At 34.5% G+C, this 17,617-nt stretch overlaps 1 protein-coding gene across 1 annotated transcript; it reads right to left on the bottom strand.

Annotated features, from left to right (window-relative positions):
- Positions 1 to 8,544: 8,544 nt before the first annotated feature.
- Positions 8,545 to 9,556, bottom strand: LOC149545357 (protein VACUOLELESS GAMETOPHYTES-like). The gene has a single exon (XM_089793968.1). The coding sequence runs from the start codon at positions 9,478 to 9,480 to the stop codon at positions 8,740 to 8,742; it is 741 nt and encodes a 246-aa protein (XP_089650094.1). The 5' UTR covers positions 9,481 to 9,556; the 3' UTR covers positions 8,545 to 8,739.
- Between the last annotated feature and the right edge of the window lie 8,061 nt (positions 9,557 to 17,617).

Raw genomic sequence — 17,617 nt, 5'->3', positions numbered from 1 at the left:
ATTTTTGCAACAGTCTAGATTTGGGCTAAGGTGATGAAGCAAGTGTGGTCTCGAATGGCTATGTGATGAGAAAATCTTCAAGATGCTCTGATCCAAATGAAATTGTATTCAATATGCCATAATTCATGCAATGTAAAAGTACACTAGGAGTGCCTGTATATAAAGGCCTCTAAGATACATCTAGAATGCCTCATAATTAGCAGCATGATGTGTCATACAATCAAGCACATGTGCACCAGCTATGGGTTATCCTCCATTAAGCATGAAAGTATGTGCAATGATGTGAGGATAAGCCTACAAGGCTGTGACACACAAAACAGTGTTGTAGACACCATATGCTTAAGTAGAGTTGCATACTCCTGTGTTGTCTACATGACAACCAAAAAAAGTGCGCAAACTCCTAAGTGTCTCACAAATAAAGATAATTAAATAATGAAAAATAATTAAATAATGCATTAACCTAAGTAAACTTAAGTAAGTTTAATAAGTAAATACTTATTTACACCAACAGAGCTCATATGAGAGATCAAACATTTGATTTACAAAAATTGGTCTATTTTTATAAAATGGGTCCCTAGGGCATGAATGAAAATATTTTTATGAAATTCTAACAATTTTGGAAAGGATTTTATTTTTTAATAGGGGTTTCTTTTCTATATTTATGGTTTTGAGTTTGAATTCATGACATATAGGTCCAATCTTGTTGACTAGGTCAAAAAATTAGAATTAAATAAATAAATAAATAATATTTAGTGATTAACATGTATTTAATTTTCACATGGTTCAATGTCTCATGTGAGTTTTCATTTGATTTATTTGCTAGCTATTATTACTCCTAACAATAAGATTTTGAGATCTAACCCTAGGGTTTGCATAAGACATATCTATCTTGTATTGGTTTGCTTGTTGTTTGCTTGGAGCACTTGCTTGGTTCATTAGATCAATGGAGTGATACATGCATCCTTTTTTGGATTTGAGGTATTCTTATACATCTCTATAAAATTTGAACTTTGGAATTAAAAGTGAACATCTCATGTGTTTGGCTTGAGTATTTTACACGGTTTCAAAATTTGCATTTCAATTGGTGCTCTAAAATTGGACCTACATTTTCTTTCTTGCATACATGTTTCACATAGTAATTAGGCCCTATGAACACTATTTTTTGTGATCTTGAGAGAGAGGGATTCATTCGCTTGACTTACATGCAAAGCTTTTCTTAATAATAGATTCCCTTTTAGGTAGCAAAGGATTTTATATTATTTCATTGTATCACTTGGTCTTTGTTTGATATTTGTTGGTACTTTCTCTCTTGAGATTTGTATTGATTGTTGTTGGCTTTCCAAACCTCATTAAAGTGTTTGAATTTAGCATGTCAATGATTCTATTTTCTATGTTTGGGTGAGATGAAGAGGCTAGAGGAGTATGCTTAATTCCCTTTTGGGTACATCAAAAATTTGGAAATGTTGAATCCAAGCTAAGTCCCCATATGGTCCAATTTTGTGAGTCTTCCTTGATTAGAGAGGGTTAACCATAGTGGACACTCCCTTTATTAGGTAAACCATGTGGACAGAACCTCAAGCGATAGTAGCCACTTTTGTCATGGTAACAACACCCACTATATAAATGTCCTTGTGTAAGAAATATCCATAGGTGTAGTCTTTTTTTTGTTGGGTTGTATGATTTCCTCAACATCTCTGATTGATTAAATTCTTAGGAGGTCTCAAAACCCTAGTATGCTGGGATTAGATTTGGCCCACTTGAGATTGCAAGAGTTACAGAGTTTACCATTACTAAGAACCATAGTGCAACCCATTTTTTTCTTTTTTAAGACTATGTGCGTGATTGAAAAATATTTTGAGAACATACACAATAGTGGTTCTAGGGATTAGATTCATACTAAGACAATATTCTTTTTTATGTGTATGGTTTCTTTGTCCTTTGTCCATTCATTGTAGAAATTTTCTTTAACTCCTTGATTATTGTATTTTGTGCCTAATTTATGATAAAAATCTATTGATGTGTCTAGTTGGTCAATTAAAATGAAAAAGAAAACCAAGTTCCCAAGTTGAAACCTTTCTTAATTTGTTATCCTATCATTTCAAGTCCTCCTTGGTTGATCTAGGTCAGATTAGGTCACTTACCCAACTATTAGAAGCTTGTTTACACCTTGGATTATTGTGTTTTGACCCATTGAATTAATAATCTTTTATTTTACTACTGACCTTTCTTGAAATCAGTAAATCAGAAACCATCCTTGTTGAGAAGATAAACCTTTGGATTATTTGATAACACACTAGGAGAGTCTTAGTAATCTCTTGTCAATTCACTTCCATTCAAATTCAATTTCAATTAATTATAATTTTGGTAAATCATTCTCTTGATCCATATGTACTAAGGTATTCACCCAAAGTAGTGAGCATCTCTATGGTAGCATTGGTTTATGCCTATTGCAAAAAATCTATTTTATCATTTCTCTTTTGGGTAAGTGAGTTCTTTTAATATCCCATTTTGGTACTAACATTTCTTAGGGTTGTCCTATAAATTAGTACATTTTATTTCATGTTGATTACAACAAGATATCAAGTAGATCAAGGAAAGTGACCTCAAGTTGTTTTTAACCAGTTACCCTTAGTTTGAAGTTTTCCAAGACTTAAGAAAATTGAGTACAAAAAGAAAGCCTTCCTAGATGAACAAGCTATAAAGTAAGAGCAATTTAGACTCCTAGAGTTTGAGAGACAAGCCTTGTTGGAGATAGAAGAGACAAATGTACTACTTACCTTTATCTCACTAAGCACATAATTGGAATGCAATCTAAATTTGAAATATTATTAGAGGAGAAGATTACATCATTACATGAATCAACTTTGGGGTCTATATCTTCTACTCCAAGACATCAATTGTCTTCATCTTCTAGATCAAAAGACCTCTTGAGAGAGAAAGTGTGGAGAACCCATTAAAGATGGCAAGATGATCAAACACATCATGACTCATCTTCCATCTGAATATGCTCCTTTTGTTTTTAGCTTTAATACACACAAATTAACAATGTGTAGTGCCTATGTTAAGCCTTCATTTGAGAAATTCTCAAAAATGTTGATCCTTGAACATGACAATCTAGTGGGAATGGGAATTCTCAAGTCTTCCAAAACTAAAGCCTTGGTAGCAAATGAAGTTAATTCAAGTAGTAAAAACTCAAACAAGAAGCAGAATCAATGGAAGGCCAAGCAACAAGATGACACACAATAGTCCTCCTCAAAACAACAATCTTCCACAAGTCAATCTTCTACTCAAAATTCTTCTTCATAACAAGGAAAATCTTCTTCAAAGAAAAATAAAAAAGGGAACAATTCTAGCAAGAAGGAGAAGAAAACATGTTCCTATTGTAAGAGGAATGGACATGAAGAACATGATTGCAAGGATAAGCAGATTGATGAATTGGTAACCATTATGAGGAAACAGAAAATTGATGTTCCTAATACATACAAAGACAAATGTTCTTCATCCACTTCAAAGGGCAAGGGCCAAGCTTTAGTTGCAAGCACAAACAATCCGAAGGAATGGATTCTAGATTCTAGAGCATTTCATCATATGGGGGCTTCGAGGAAACACATTTCTTCTTTAAACACTTCACATGTACCCTACATCTATGTGGGAAATGATACTCAAATTAAAGTAGAATGTAAAGGGAATGTTGAGTTAGAGAATGGTGTCTTCAAGGATGTACTACATGTTCCTAGCCTTAGCACCAACCTTCTCTCCATATATTAAATCACTCACTACGGATGTGGCAACAAAGTAGAGTTCCTCCCTGACACAATAGTGGTAAAGAATCTCGAAGATGACTCAAAGGTGGTGATAGGAAAGGCAAACCATGAGAAAAGACTTTATTCTTTCTCCAATTTTTTGCCTAAGTCGATGTGTCTTGCCTTGTTGACTCATTCAAACACTCAAAGTAAACTATGGCATGACAGATTTGGACACCTTAATTATCGCTACCTTCAACAATTAAGTAGCAAGGAAATGGTCATTGGTCTACCTCAAGTCCAATTTTCAGAGGGAGTATGTCCAAGTTGTGAAGCAGGTAAACATCCCAAAGAGAAATATGACAAGGGGAAGTCTTGGAAAGCAACTACTATTCTAGAATTGGTACATAGTGATATAGCTAGCCCCTTTCCCATTACCTTCTTTTGGTAAGGCCTGCTATATTCTCACATTTATTGATGATTTTTCAAGATACACATGGGTCTTTTTTCTTGGTCATAAGAGTGAAGTCTTTGATAACTTTATCACATTCAAAGCTCAAGTTGAGAAGAAATCTGGGAAATCCATCAAGATACTAAGGACAGATAATGGCAGAGAATATGTCAACTCCAGACATATAGACTATTGTACACATGAGGGGATAGATCTTCAACATTCAATTGCATACACGCCATAGAAGAATGGTGAGCTGAAAGAAAGAACCAAACCCTTAAGGAAATGACTACTTCCATGCTTCAACACAAGTCTCTCGATCAAGTGTTTTGGGCTGAAGCCATGTGTTGTGCCAACTACATTCAAAACAGAAGTTTGCATAAGGCCTTAGATGGAATAACACCTTTTGAGGCATGGTGTGGAAGGAAAACAAGTGTTAAGCACTTCAAAGTTTTTGGTTCTCCAGCATGGGCCAGGATACCACCACAAAAGCGTAAGGCATTAGAACCTCAAAGAAAACCATGCATATTTGTTGGATATCCTGATCATCTCAAGGCATATAAATTAATGGATCCAGAGACTCCCAAAATATTTTATGAGAGGAGTGTTCATTTTGAAGAGACATGTCCAAGTTTGGCCTCTTCAACTCCTCCTCCTTCTTCCTCCTATGTGGATAGTGAACATAGTGATGAAAGTGACTCAAAAGATGAAATTCCTCCAACCCTAACTTGTAGGACACCACCTTCGTAGGGTCAACAAACAGTTGAGGACATTCCTTCATCTTCTTCCACCAAACCTCATTGGGCACAACAGACCCTTGATGCAGCAAGTTCAATGGTGGGAAATCCTTCAGATACTCGAAGGACTAGGTCATAGCCCAAGTCATTTCCACATGCATACATAGCCATTGCTTCAGATCCACAGTCTCTTAAGGAAGCCACAGGGATTCCAAAATGGGATATAGCTATTGAGGAAGAATACAATTCTTTGATGAAAAATAACACATGGGACTTAGTTACCTTTCCTAAAGGAAGAAAAGTGGTTCGATGCAAGTGGATCTATCGAACCAAATTTGTAGTGGATGGTAGTATTGATAAACATAAAGCTCAACTAGTTGCCAAAGGTTTCTCGCAAGTTCCAGGCATTGATTATACAGAGACTTTTGCACCGGTTGCCAAGATGAACTCCATTCGCCTGACACTAGCAATTGCTGCAGCTCAAGGATGGGTTGTACACCAGATGGATGTTAAGAGTGCATTTTTGAATGGGGACCTTCATGAGGAAATTTATATGGAGAAACCACAGGGGTTCGTACAAGATTCTACTATGGTTTGTAGATTAAATAAGTCTATTTATGGTTTAAAGTAGGCTCCTTGGGCTTGGTATGCCAAAATGGACTCATTTCTCCTCTCAGTTGGTTTCAGAAGATGTCATTCTAATTGAAATGTTTACATTCTTTAGAAAGATGATTCTCGCTTGATCCTAGTGCTTTATGTCAATGACTTGATCATTACAAGGAGCACTACATCCATCATAACCAATGTCAAGACCTCTCTTCAGGACAGATTTTCCATGACAAACTTGGGTTAGCTACACTACTTCCTTGGCATTGAGATCATACAGTCTTTAGTAGGGATTTCACTTTCACAGCCTAAGTATGCTCTTTACTTGCTTTCACGATTTCACATGAGTGATTGTAAACCTGTTCATACTCCCTTCTTATCAGGTGTTAAGCTAGAGGCTAAGTGCACAACTCCACTTGTTGATGCAACATTATATAGATAGTTAGTTGGGAGCCTTATCTACTTGACACACACATGCCCTGATATTGTCATTGTAGTTGGTATGGTTTCACGCTTTATGCAAGAACCTCATGAGCTTCATTGGAAGGCTACCAAGCACATTTTGCACTATATCAAGGGTACATATACACATGGGATTTATTATGCAGTAGGTACAGGGCTTCAGTTGATTGGATACACAGATTCTGACTATGCCAGAGACTTAGATTCTCGGAAGTCTACTTCAGGGTACACATTTCACCTTAATTCCAGCCCTATTTGTTGGCAAAGTAAGAAGTAGAACAATGTTGCTTTTTCTTCCATAGAGGCTGAGTATCAAGGGGCTATCAATGCAGCTACAGAGGCTCTTTGGTTAGAGCACATCCTGGAGGAGTTTGCATTCGATCTACCTAAGCCGACAGTTCTTCATTGTGACAATTAGAGTGCCATTGAAATCTCTAAGCATCGAGTTTAGCATTAGCGAACAAAGAACATTGAGGTTCACATGCACTATATTAGAGAGCTTATACATGAGAAAATCATAGCACTTCAGCAATAGAGCAGGTCACAGATATTTTCACCAAACCCTTTACCAAGTTCAAGTATTCTCATTTATGAGATCTCTTGGGGGTGCGAGATGTTGCAGATAGGGAAATCCCTTGACTTCTCTTCTTCTTCTTCTTTTGGGAGGGATTTTTTCCTCTTATGAGGTCTTCTTCTCTCTTTCTCTATTGTACTTGTCTCTCTTTTTGAAAGAGGGTTTTTCCCATGAGGTTTTCCCTCTTTCTCCGCTTTATGAGAGATTGCATTGCATCATTTTAGCATTGCTTTTGTAGATGGGTACCTTACATGGCCTAGTAGCTGGGACCCTTTATGCATTAGTGAGCTTAAGTGCATTCCCGTAAGTTGCACATAAGGGGAGGTGTTGGTGTAAAAAGATATTTACTATTTACACTTTACTTAAGTTAACTTAGGTTAGTGCATTATTTAATTATTTTTCAATATTTTATTATTTCTCTTTATGAGACACTTAGGAGTTTGTGCATCTTTTACAGTTGTCATGTAGACAACATAGAAGTACACCACTCTAATTATGCACATGGTGTCTACACCATAGGAGTTTGCATCATTCCTTGAGTTGTCATGTAGACAACACAGTTTTTCGCACTCCTAATTTAGCACATGCTGTCTACAAAACTGATGTGCGTGTTCTCACCTTTGTAGGCTTATCCTCACATCATCGCACATACTTCCATGCATAATGGAGGATAACCCATTTCTAGTGGACATGTGCCTTTTGTTGGACTTATCATGGTGCTGATTCCAAGGCATTCTAGATGCATCTCAGAGGCCTTTATATTGAGGTACTCCTAGTGTACTTGTACATAGAGTTGAATACTATACAGTTATTTTGATCATGCTCTGGTCTATTTTGTGCTTGTGTTTTGAGTTCCTTGGTCTTGGGGAAATTTTCCTCTAACACAAATTCTTACAATGGTTTAATACCCATGGACTTGGGTGGCTCAAGAGGAAGTCGCAAGAGGGGGCAATTAATCAACACCTATGTTCATGATTTGGGGAGTTCGATTTCTTTAATTAATGTGTTTGCTAATTCTATTGATGGATGAGTCCCAACAACCTTTATAATTTTTGCTTGCTTCTCAGAAAGGAATGGAATTGGAATGATGCAAATTATGTGAACTACAGGCTACATTATAGAGAATATATTTATAATTCAGATGTAACTTGGAGAAGACTCATTCGTAGTGTGTTGGAACAACGTTGAGGTCTTCTCTAGGCCTTGTTATTTTCTATGATGTGGTATAGGAAGCAGGGAATGCTATGATGCATGGTTTTTCTAGTCGGACTTCACTGGGGAGATTGTTGGGATATGAAGCCCAATGGTCGTGACTAGTCCTTCTCCCTCTTGTCTCTTCCTATTCGATGAGATTTCTATAAATGACTTGTGTAGTCATTTATTGTATCGCATTAGATATTTTATTAATATAATTATTCCCTGCTTCGAGTGTGCGCACAGGCAAAGTTTTGTTCAACCACGATAAATAGTTGAGTCATTATATTTTGTCTTCTCCATTGATTGTTTTAATCTAGTGATTTCATAACTTACAATTAGAATGTCATAGATTGGAATTTCTTTAGATTAAGATAGAACAATTAAAGATTATTCAAAATTGTTTAGGGTTACAAACATATTAATGACAATTATATCCATGAGAACCCTATAGGAATATCATAGAGTAAAATTGCTTCATCTACCACAAAATAAGAATTATCATACATTAAAATCATGAGTCTAATTTCTTATTGTACTATTAAAATTGTCGTTGGCTAATCTCCAGACAAAACACACCAAAGACAAAAAAAGGTCAAACATAATTCTTTTTCAAATTAACAAAAATATACAAAATATTCTCAAAAAACTTGTTGCTTTCGATCACAAAATATACAAATCATGAAGATCAAGTGCTGAAAATTTTTAAAAAAATCATTGTATTTTAATTTTTTTGAAATTTAGTCAATAGTGTAATTTGTAAGAAAGATAGCCACATACATTAAAATCTCGGTGAATTATTAAATCTTTTTGAACCAAAATAAAATTACACTTATACCAGAACCCACAAAATAAAGAGGGCATAAAAGGGAAAAAACAATTCTTTTGGTTGGTGAAGGATTGCCAATAAGCTAGAGATGCTCCTCCACCAAACAACTCTAGCAAAACCGTAAGCACATTGTGCAGAAGCCACTACTGATCCGCCAAAAAGCTCACACACACTTGCACTACAGAGGACGGATCTCCAAAAAGCACTGCCTGCATGAGTTTGAGAAACATCTTGGTCTTCTTACAAAACCTTTTAAACACACGATTCAATCTGTTCGGTTGGTACAATTGAACAGTTCCCGAAGTGGCACATTCCTTTTGTGCGTGTTGTTCATATATAATCACGCTGGGTGCAGCTGTTAATTGGAAGCGATTGCTTGAGCAATTGGCTTCAGGGGTCTCTGGCGTCTCCAAGGCCTCTTTGAGACAATGAACGTGGATACTGTAATCCGTTGACACGTAAGCCCATCCCCGATTTCGTTGACCGCACCGAGAACACGGATCTGTCGATAAGTTCTTGGAGAGATGTAAGGTATGGGATTCGACTGTCGGTGTTTTTGGAAGATGGGCACAGCATGGATGCAGAACATCGCCACTCGCACTGCATGAATACCTCAACCCCGATACAGATCTCTCACAGGCGGAACACCACAGACTGTCTTTGACAACGCGGGTTGAGAGCAATTCCATCTTTGCATCGCTTAAAGGGTGGGGAAGGGAAGGAGAAGCCGTGGCGCAGAAATTGTGCATGTCGTAATTGCAGGCACGACACGTGTATCGCCATTCTGTGCCTCTCTCTTTGCACCCATCACAAATGTATCCATCTTGCCGGTTCTCGGCCTTTAGCATGTGGCAGTGGCTTACAACTGTTACTCCCTCCTTCATTATTAGCTTTCTTACTCAAATGAACTGAACTCTAAGACACAAGGATTCTGCAATGAAAATCTTAGTTGTTTTCTATTTTTCTTGGTTTCTTCTTCGCGAGGGACTGTGTTTATATAGGGCGCAATGACAATGGTTTTTTGTGAAACCAAATACTCAACTTCCCAGCCAAAGGTTCGAATGATCGTGTCGACTTCTTCGAAATTGTCCAGAGATATTTAGCCCGCCAGTGGATATTTCGTTTTATTTACGTTAAAGACCTTTTCTGCTCCAACGATTCCTTTGAATCCCGCGTTGAAAATGCGTTTCAGAGGTTTGGAGGCTTGTATCAAGAAATTATGTGTCTGGGGCCTCAAAGTGTACGAACTCACCCCACGTGCCTTTTAATGGCAGAAAGTGAAAATGTTTATGACTTCGTCTGCACAGGTTTGTATGTGCCAGTCAAACAACACTGTTGATAGAAATATGTTTTCCAAGTTGCGGTCATGGGCTAGTAGCAAGTTGGAAAACCCGGTTTTGAGGCAACATTGGAAGTGTTGTATGCTAATTCCATTTTGTCAATTTTAAAACAAATGCAAAAATTTTCAAATCCGAATTTTGAAAAAGCTAATTTCTGTCATCTTCCAAGAACCAAACGGATCCTAAGAGAATGTAAAGTACACTTGCAAATACATGAGCTGTTTTTGCAAGATTGAAGGGAAATATGAAGGAACTTTAACATAGTTTATTTAAGTATATAAAAGTTTAGATTTATAGACACAGAATATTGTATAATATATTTTGGTAGATTTCTTTAGGGTCTTTAATTAAGTAGATTCTTTTTCGACATCTTGTATGATATGGTTAATGAAGGGAGTCTAAGATTGAATGGGGATGTATATGTATGATATTTAGTAGTAGATAGTTGACAAGATGTGATATCAATTTGAATATTCTTTTGAACTTGATAGCTAGAATGTCAATAAGAATTTGGAAGGAAGAAATAAAGGTAGTGTTGTGACCTAACTATATATTGTTCATTGTGATTGGATGCTTTTGGTGCTTCTAGTTTAGTTGTTCTGGTGACTCTTTGCTCGTCACCTAAAATTTCCTAGGGCTCAGTTGAGAAGTGATATATTCAGATTAAGCTTCATGTTCAATTTTTATTCCTCATCTTTTAAGCTTCCAATTACAAAATGAATGCCCAAAACAATGTCATGTAGATTTGAGCCATTATGAATCTCCCATCTCAACATATTAGGTTTCCATTAAATAATGAAAAGTGTTATGGGATTTTTTCCCCCATCCTTTAGGCCCTTTTGGATTAGTTATTCCAATGGCTCTTTGCTCGTTAGCTAAAATTCCCTAGGACTTAGTTGAGAAGTGATGGATTTTGATTAAGCTTCAAGGTCAATTGTTATTCCTTGTCTTTTAAGCTTCCAATTACAAAATGACCATCTGAAACAATTCCATGTAGATTTTAAGCCATTACAAATCTCCCATCTCAACATATTAGGTTTCCAATTAATAATGAGAAGGTAGTTTTAACATGGACTTCATTGATGGAAGAAATGAGAACATTTTGGAAGGGAAAATATGATAATGGTGTGATAAAGGAAGACACTTTACTCACATGATTGCAGTTTTTGCCACGAGATAAATTTTTCAAAGTACAAGAAGGGGGTTATTTTCTATCATAACCATACGATTCAATTTTTTCCTCGACCTCTTTTACAAAACACGTAGTAATGGTGATTAATGGATTATTGGGCACATGTGAAAAATGGCTAAGCCTAGAACAAAATGCCTTTGTAGACCAATTTACCTATTGGTAGCAAAAAGGAAAGGGAAGAGTTTAAAAGCCATTACATTTTTCCAAATTAAAATTTTCTTCCTTTCAAACAAAAGGGGAGTGTAAAAGGTTGCTTAACTAAAATAGGTAAAAATTGACCAAGGTAATTAAGCTTCAAGATGGCTCCCCCCATGGATTTCAAAACATACATGGTAACAAATTAGGCATTTAGATACCCATAGAAAAAGGTGTCTATGCAACACATTCAAACTTATCAAAGTCTAACAAAGAATGCATTTTGCAACCCTCACAAGGTACTTGTAAATGAAAAATTAAGGTAAAATGCATGAACATACTCACTTAGATACTTATACAGAATGTATGAAAGGTATCTTTGCAACACATTTCAAATTTCTCAAGTGTAAAGAAGCATACATTCTTCAACCCTCATAGGGTGTTTGTAAATGAAAACTTATGGTACAATGCTAATTTAGGTTGGTGTAGAAGTAGTCTAGGTTGGTTCTATGGTTTCCTATTAGAACCTGACAACATTTGAATCTTAATTTCTTAAATTAGGTTAATTATTTTTCTCATTTCTTACTTATGGTGTTTTGAATAAATTATAAATTATTTCAAATTATATTCTAGGAAAATGCATTCAAAGACTAGCATTAATTCAAATGAAAGATCTAGGTAAGATCCATTATTAAATTTTTATAAAAAATTTAATTACAAGTAGGTAAAAATAATAATTATCATCATCCTAGAACCATATTATATATATCTTTTGTTATGAGCCTTGATTTTTAAAATTTTGATTATGATTATTTAGTTAAAGAGAGCAGGCTTGACAAGATCAAATAGATTGCTCACAAGCTTTTACAAGTAGTACCCATTACTTTTTAAAATTAGTATATTCAAATGATATTTTTTTAGCATTTAACATAGAGTCCAATTTGTGATTCATAATTGCTTATAAAATACATAGTTTAAATATGCATTCACACATTTAGACCAAATGATTTTTACACTCACAAATATAATTAAAAATAACCAAATTAAATTTTTATTATTTTAACTATATTTATAATTACAATTACAAAATAATGATGATATTAATTAAGAAAATAATTGTTGCTAACATATACAATTGAAAACAACCTGATTCAAATTTCATCATTTCACTATAATTCCACTTTCAAATTAAAATTAGAGCATTATAATAAAAATTATTAAACAAATGATTTTTACATTCACATATATAATTAAAAATAATATAAATCAAATTTCACATTTTACAATATTTCTAATTTTCAAATACATTTACAAGCTAATTCAACAAATAATTATTTTTTAATTTAAATATATAACAAGCTCAAATTAAATAGCTATATAAAAATGTTTTACTTTCTTACATAAATCAATAAATTGTTATGATAGACTTAGTTTAAGAGTATTACAACAAGGACCCTAGCTCAATTCAATTTCTCCTCCCTTACAAATCTTATTTGATTGAGTCAAAGCTTATAAACCTAAAAATATATCTTAAACAAATGATATAGTATTTCTGCGCACACATTTTTAGGATCTTATCAACGTATTGACCGTGGAGGTGGTTGTTTTATTTCATCTAGTCACCATCTTCATAGAACTCTTATGATGGAAAATGCGAGTTTCCCTAGTGCTTAGTGTGCATGACTAAGCCTCTCTACAAAATTATTGATGTCTAAGAATATTCAAAGGTCACATGATTTATTTCTAGGGTAGTTTGAATTTCTAAAAGTGATTAGACTAACCTATTTTCTAAGCAAATACATTATCTTAATAGCTTATTTTCTCTTTTCAAAATTTTAAATTAGAGAGAGCTTCTAAATAGGTTGCTGCAATATAGTTTGAAAATGAGGTATACTATTATAATTATTGTTTTTGTATAATATATTTATTAATATATTTATTATTTTAGCCATTGTCCTTTATCGATGTCTTCATCTCTCACGGTATTCTATAATTTGGTTATTTGCTGTATTCCCTAAGACTATCATTGCCCTTATTTATCATGCCTCGATTACATCCTCTTTTAGGGTTATATATCATTCGATTGGGTCTTTCGCACTCTCTTCATTATTATTATGACAAGTTAAGATTTAGGCTTCGCCGAGTGTCGTGTAATTATGTCTTTTTATGGTGCTTCCTGTGTCATGATTCTTGCTTTGACTGCCTACTAATGACCTAATCTTTATGACATCATATCTGTAGTCTTTTTGATAGCATCTAGATGTTTCCTCTCGTTATTTTTGGGTGTCCCCATCAATATCTTTCACTTTCATTTTCGCTGCCAAACATGGATTCAAACATCTATCTATTCCATGCCAGTGAGAATTGCACAATGGCGTTCTATGGGTCAGTGAAACCGGAGACGTGGAATCAGATTTTGTATCCTGTGGACAACATGTCTCAAATTGCTATTAGCTGAGCTCTAGGGGAGGGAGTCTTTGATTATCAATTTACCTGGAGGACCAACAGTGACATCATAGGGTCTTTTATTGGATGTTTGGAAAGAGCCAAAGTGGGGGCTAAAGATATCATTAGGCTATGTCAGGATTTGTTTGTTCCAACTTGGAGAAAGGGCTTGGAACAAGCGGTGTATAGTATTAACAACAAGCTTAGGATTCCACTTCCAAAGAAGTACATGAATTTACCCTTGGGGCATCAGGCCTTAGTTACCATCTTCCGACGTCCTTCCTTGGTTATTCGAGAAGGCTTAGAGTTTTACCGAGAGTGGCCTAAAATGGAGGCTAGTTTGAACTTCCTCCTCAGATGGTGGGGGATCATTGCAGACAAGAGTAAGGAGTGGCTCCTCAACTAGCTACATATGTTCAATGCATACATATAGCTCGGACTGACATTTGACAACCTCGATGATCTAAACTTTTGTACCCCAAATGCAGAGAAAACCAGCAGAACAAAGTTTGACTTCGAGTTTCCCCCAAATTTCTTAGTGTATATACTCTGTCACTGTATCTTTGACGCTCTTGATCCTTAGTTCTGTATTCGAGGGTAAGACATGTGTAAATTATGATACTTTATGTCTTTCTACCTTCTATGAGCAAGCATTTTGGAGAGTGGATTGCCACTTGCTATTGAGGACTCTGATAGTAGTGAGATATGGTGGTTTCCAAGTCATAACATTAATTGACCAGAATTGCAGGATCTTGTATTAATCTGATCAGATGCGAGCTGCGGTTTTTTCTATCTTTCGGCACCACTGACGAGTTTAGATGATTTCCTTCTTATGGAAGTTAGGATCTGTGTGGCATATGGGAAATTTGGACGCTGAACTATGTGGCATTTGCTATGTTATGTTTCTCTCTTTCCTTCGCCGTTAGAGTAGCATTTTAGATTATTAATTTTAGCTTTTCTTTCCTTTGTGGTTTATTGAGGCATGTATTTAGATTTCTTTCTTAAGGCTGATTGTTAACAATTTACTGATTTCTATGACAAGGTTTGCTTCTATTAGTCTCATTCGGCCTATTGTATGTTTAGTTTTTGCTTCCTTTGTTTATTATGGATTTAGGTACTAATCATTGATTTAGGTTATTGGAATTCATTCTCAATGGGATATTACGCCATCGGTTACAAAGATGCTGGGTTAAGTTATCTGGCCTCTTCATATGCCATTATCGATTCTTCATAATGGTAAGGAGTTGTAAGTTTGATTTGTGCTAGAGATTCTCTTTCAAAGTTCACTATTCTATGCTGACATAACGAGTTCTATATGAGTCACCAGCCTTATCACCAGGGGTATGCCTCTGTTCATGACGTAATTTTATTTATAAATTTCTATTGGGGTTCAATGCTCCTTTTAAAATGTAATAATATAGGACATCTGTCCTAGACAAGACTAGAGTTTTTCTTCTCCGTTCTTTCCTATCAGTGCCTGTTTGAGCGATGCCTATTTGAACGAAGATACACTATTGTAACTTTTTTTTCTAATTTAATAAAATTAATCAAAACCCTGGCCGTTTATCGATAAAAAATAAAATAAAATAATTGTTTTTGTATAGTTTCAAGTGAAGTGCTTTATTACAAATAACTCTAACTTGAAACTAATGATATCTTAAAAGAAATAAAATTTCAATTCTATTTTGAATCAAATCATTTCAAATATTTTGAAAGAAGGGTTACATCTATATTTGTGTATTTTAATAGAAAGGGAATTTAGTGATCATTTTATTCAACTTCAAAAGAAAAAAATGGTAGAGCTTATTGTAGTACTGTGTTAAGTCTTTGGATTCTTCCCATGTACATTGAAAGTTCAATTCTTACTATTTGGGTTGACTAAAGGGTATAGTTTGTGGGTTGTTGCACCCATCCCTAGGGAACTTGTATTAATTCATCATTCCTTGTGAGTCTTGTAACAATCAAATATTTTAGATCTTATTAAGAATGGAAAAGTTGATTCATGTATAAATTTCTTTCATAACATTTAAAACACTATAGACTAGGGACTACGTGTTGTTGTAAATTTTGGTAAGGGTAATTTATAGGGTTGTCCTTTATGGCAACATGTTACTCAGATTGACATAGAAGACATTTTGGTTAAGTCGAAGGAAGCAATACTTAGAAAATTGACCTAGTATATAGTAACAAAATAGGCTACAGGAAACTAATATTGTTCAATGATCTTCACTCAAAATACATGAAGCTAGGTGGGCTTATAGAAATGTAGTAAACATATTAGAGAGCACATGTACAAAACCATTGCAAGAGATGTTAAGTTTTGGATGAGTTACAGGTAGTTTTACCAAAGACAAGTGTCATAGGATAGAACAAGGTAAACAACAGAGTAATTGTATTTTTCTTAAGGAATTATTTATTGTCGTAAAATAATTAGTTAAACAATTTGGGACAACATCATAGATATTAACCTAAATGTGTTAGAACCTAACTTGAATATTTGGTAATGTGCAAAGTAGCACAAAGTTGATCGAACTAAAGTTTTTGGTATAAAGGAGTTACATTCTAGTTTAGCGAGGCATGAAATTTTATTGTAATGATATAATGTTTGAACCTGCACTTTTGTTATTGGTATAGATGAGGATTGAATATTGAGATAAGAGAAGAGAAGTTGTATAATTATTTTATGATCTAGGAACTAGGACTGACCAAATATTGAAGTTATTAGCAAGCAGTCATTTTTTTTTTATCAATCTTTATTGATAGCATTGTACATTTATATATACTTGTTTGTCTAGTGGGCTCATCTTGGACCCAACATTGTAATCACAACTCCTAATGGGGTTGAGGCTTCCAACAAGGATTTCTTCTCTAACAAGGAAAGGTATACTATAAAGATGTAATAGACTCCTAATAGGGTCAATATCTTTCACAAGATACTTTTGATTAGTGGATAATTGTGTAGGTGCCACCCTCACCAAGGTTTCCCTAGTTAATGAATAATGGTATTATGAGTTTCATTGTGTTATGCTTATATTTAATTTTCGTTGTGATCATCAATTCAACTTTAAAGACAGGTGATAGAGGAAATAAAAAAAGATACATAGATCATGATGTTGAAGATACCTATTTAAAAAAATTGGAATAAATTTAGGAAGTATTGCAAAATTACCATTTGAAGCACTAATTTCAGATTTTATGCAAGATGTTACCAATATATTTATTGAAGCTATGGACATTGAAAAGTGCATTCACTTATCACCATTTTCTATTGGAAAGATAACAAAGGAATCAAGTAAAATGAGCAAGAATGCACAAAGATTTCTTGAGTTGACTATTGAGAATTTATAAATTAAAGTAATTTACCTTTTCCTATACAACTATCTGAGAAAAATATTGAGAAGAGGGAAGAGAAAGTAATAGATGAATTTGAAATCTATTACTCAACCCTTGAAGAGGTGGTGAAGTTTAAAGTACATGCAAATCATGATGCCATACTTTTTAGTATAGTATGTGATAACAACAAAACTAATATGACAGTATTGGATACATATATTTTAAAGGGGATGAATTAGTATGTTGTTTTTTCTTTAGCACATAAGAACAAATTTTCCACCTCAAATGCTATAAAAGGAAATAAGCAAGAAATTAAAAATATGATTGAAGAAGAAAAGAACAATGACATAAAACACTTTTAGTATGATTAGAAGATTGGAAAAGAAAATGGTGAACTTGGAATGTTGCGGTATGATAAGGAAAGAGTACTAAAAATATTTAATCTACTCAGACACCACTTGAAACCAAAGCTAGATTTGATTAAAAGATACTAAGAGGGGGGTGGATTAGGATCTTGAACTTAAACTTATAAAACCAACTTATTGAATTCACACCTAATTCATCTCATATCTTAGA

This window comes from Cupressus sempervirens, chromosome 7, assembly GCF_028749045.1.
Source record: "Cupressus sempervirens isolate cs-2001-9-10 chromosome 7, ASM2874904v1, whole genome shotgun sequence".
NCBI lineage: Eukaryota > Viridiplantae > Streptophyta > Pinopsida > Cupressales > Cupressaceae > Cupressus > Cupressus sempervirens.
The sequence above is the reverse complement of the archived record's forward strand: the minus strand, read 5'-3'. Positions and strand labels throughout refer to the sequence as shown.

Excerpts from the sequence above, each read along its gene's own strand:
- LOC149545357 (XM_089793968.1), bottom strand. The coding sequence starts at position 9,480 with ATGAAGGAGGGAGTAACAGTTGTAAGCCACTGCCACATGCTAAAGGCC.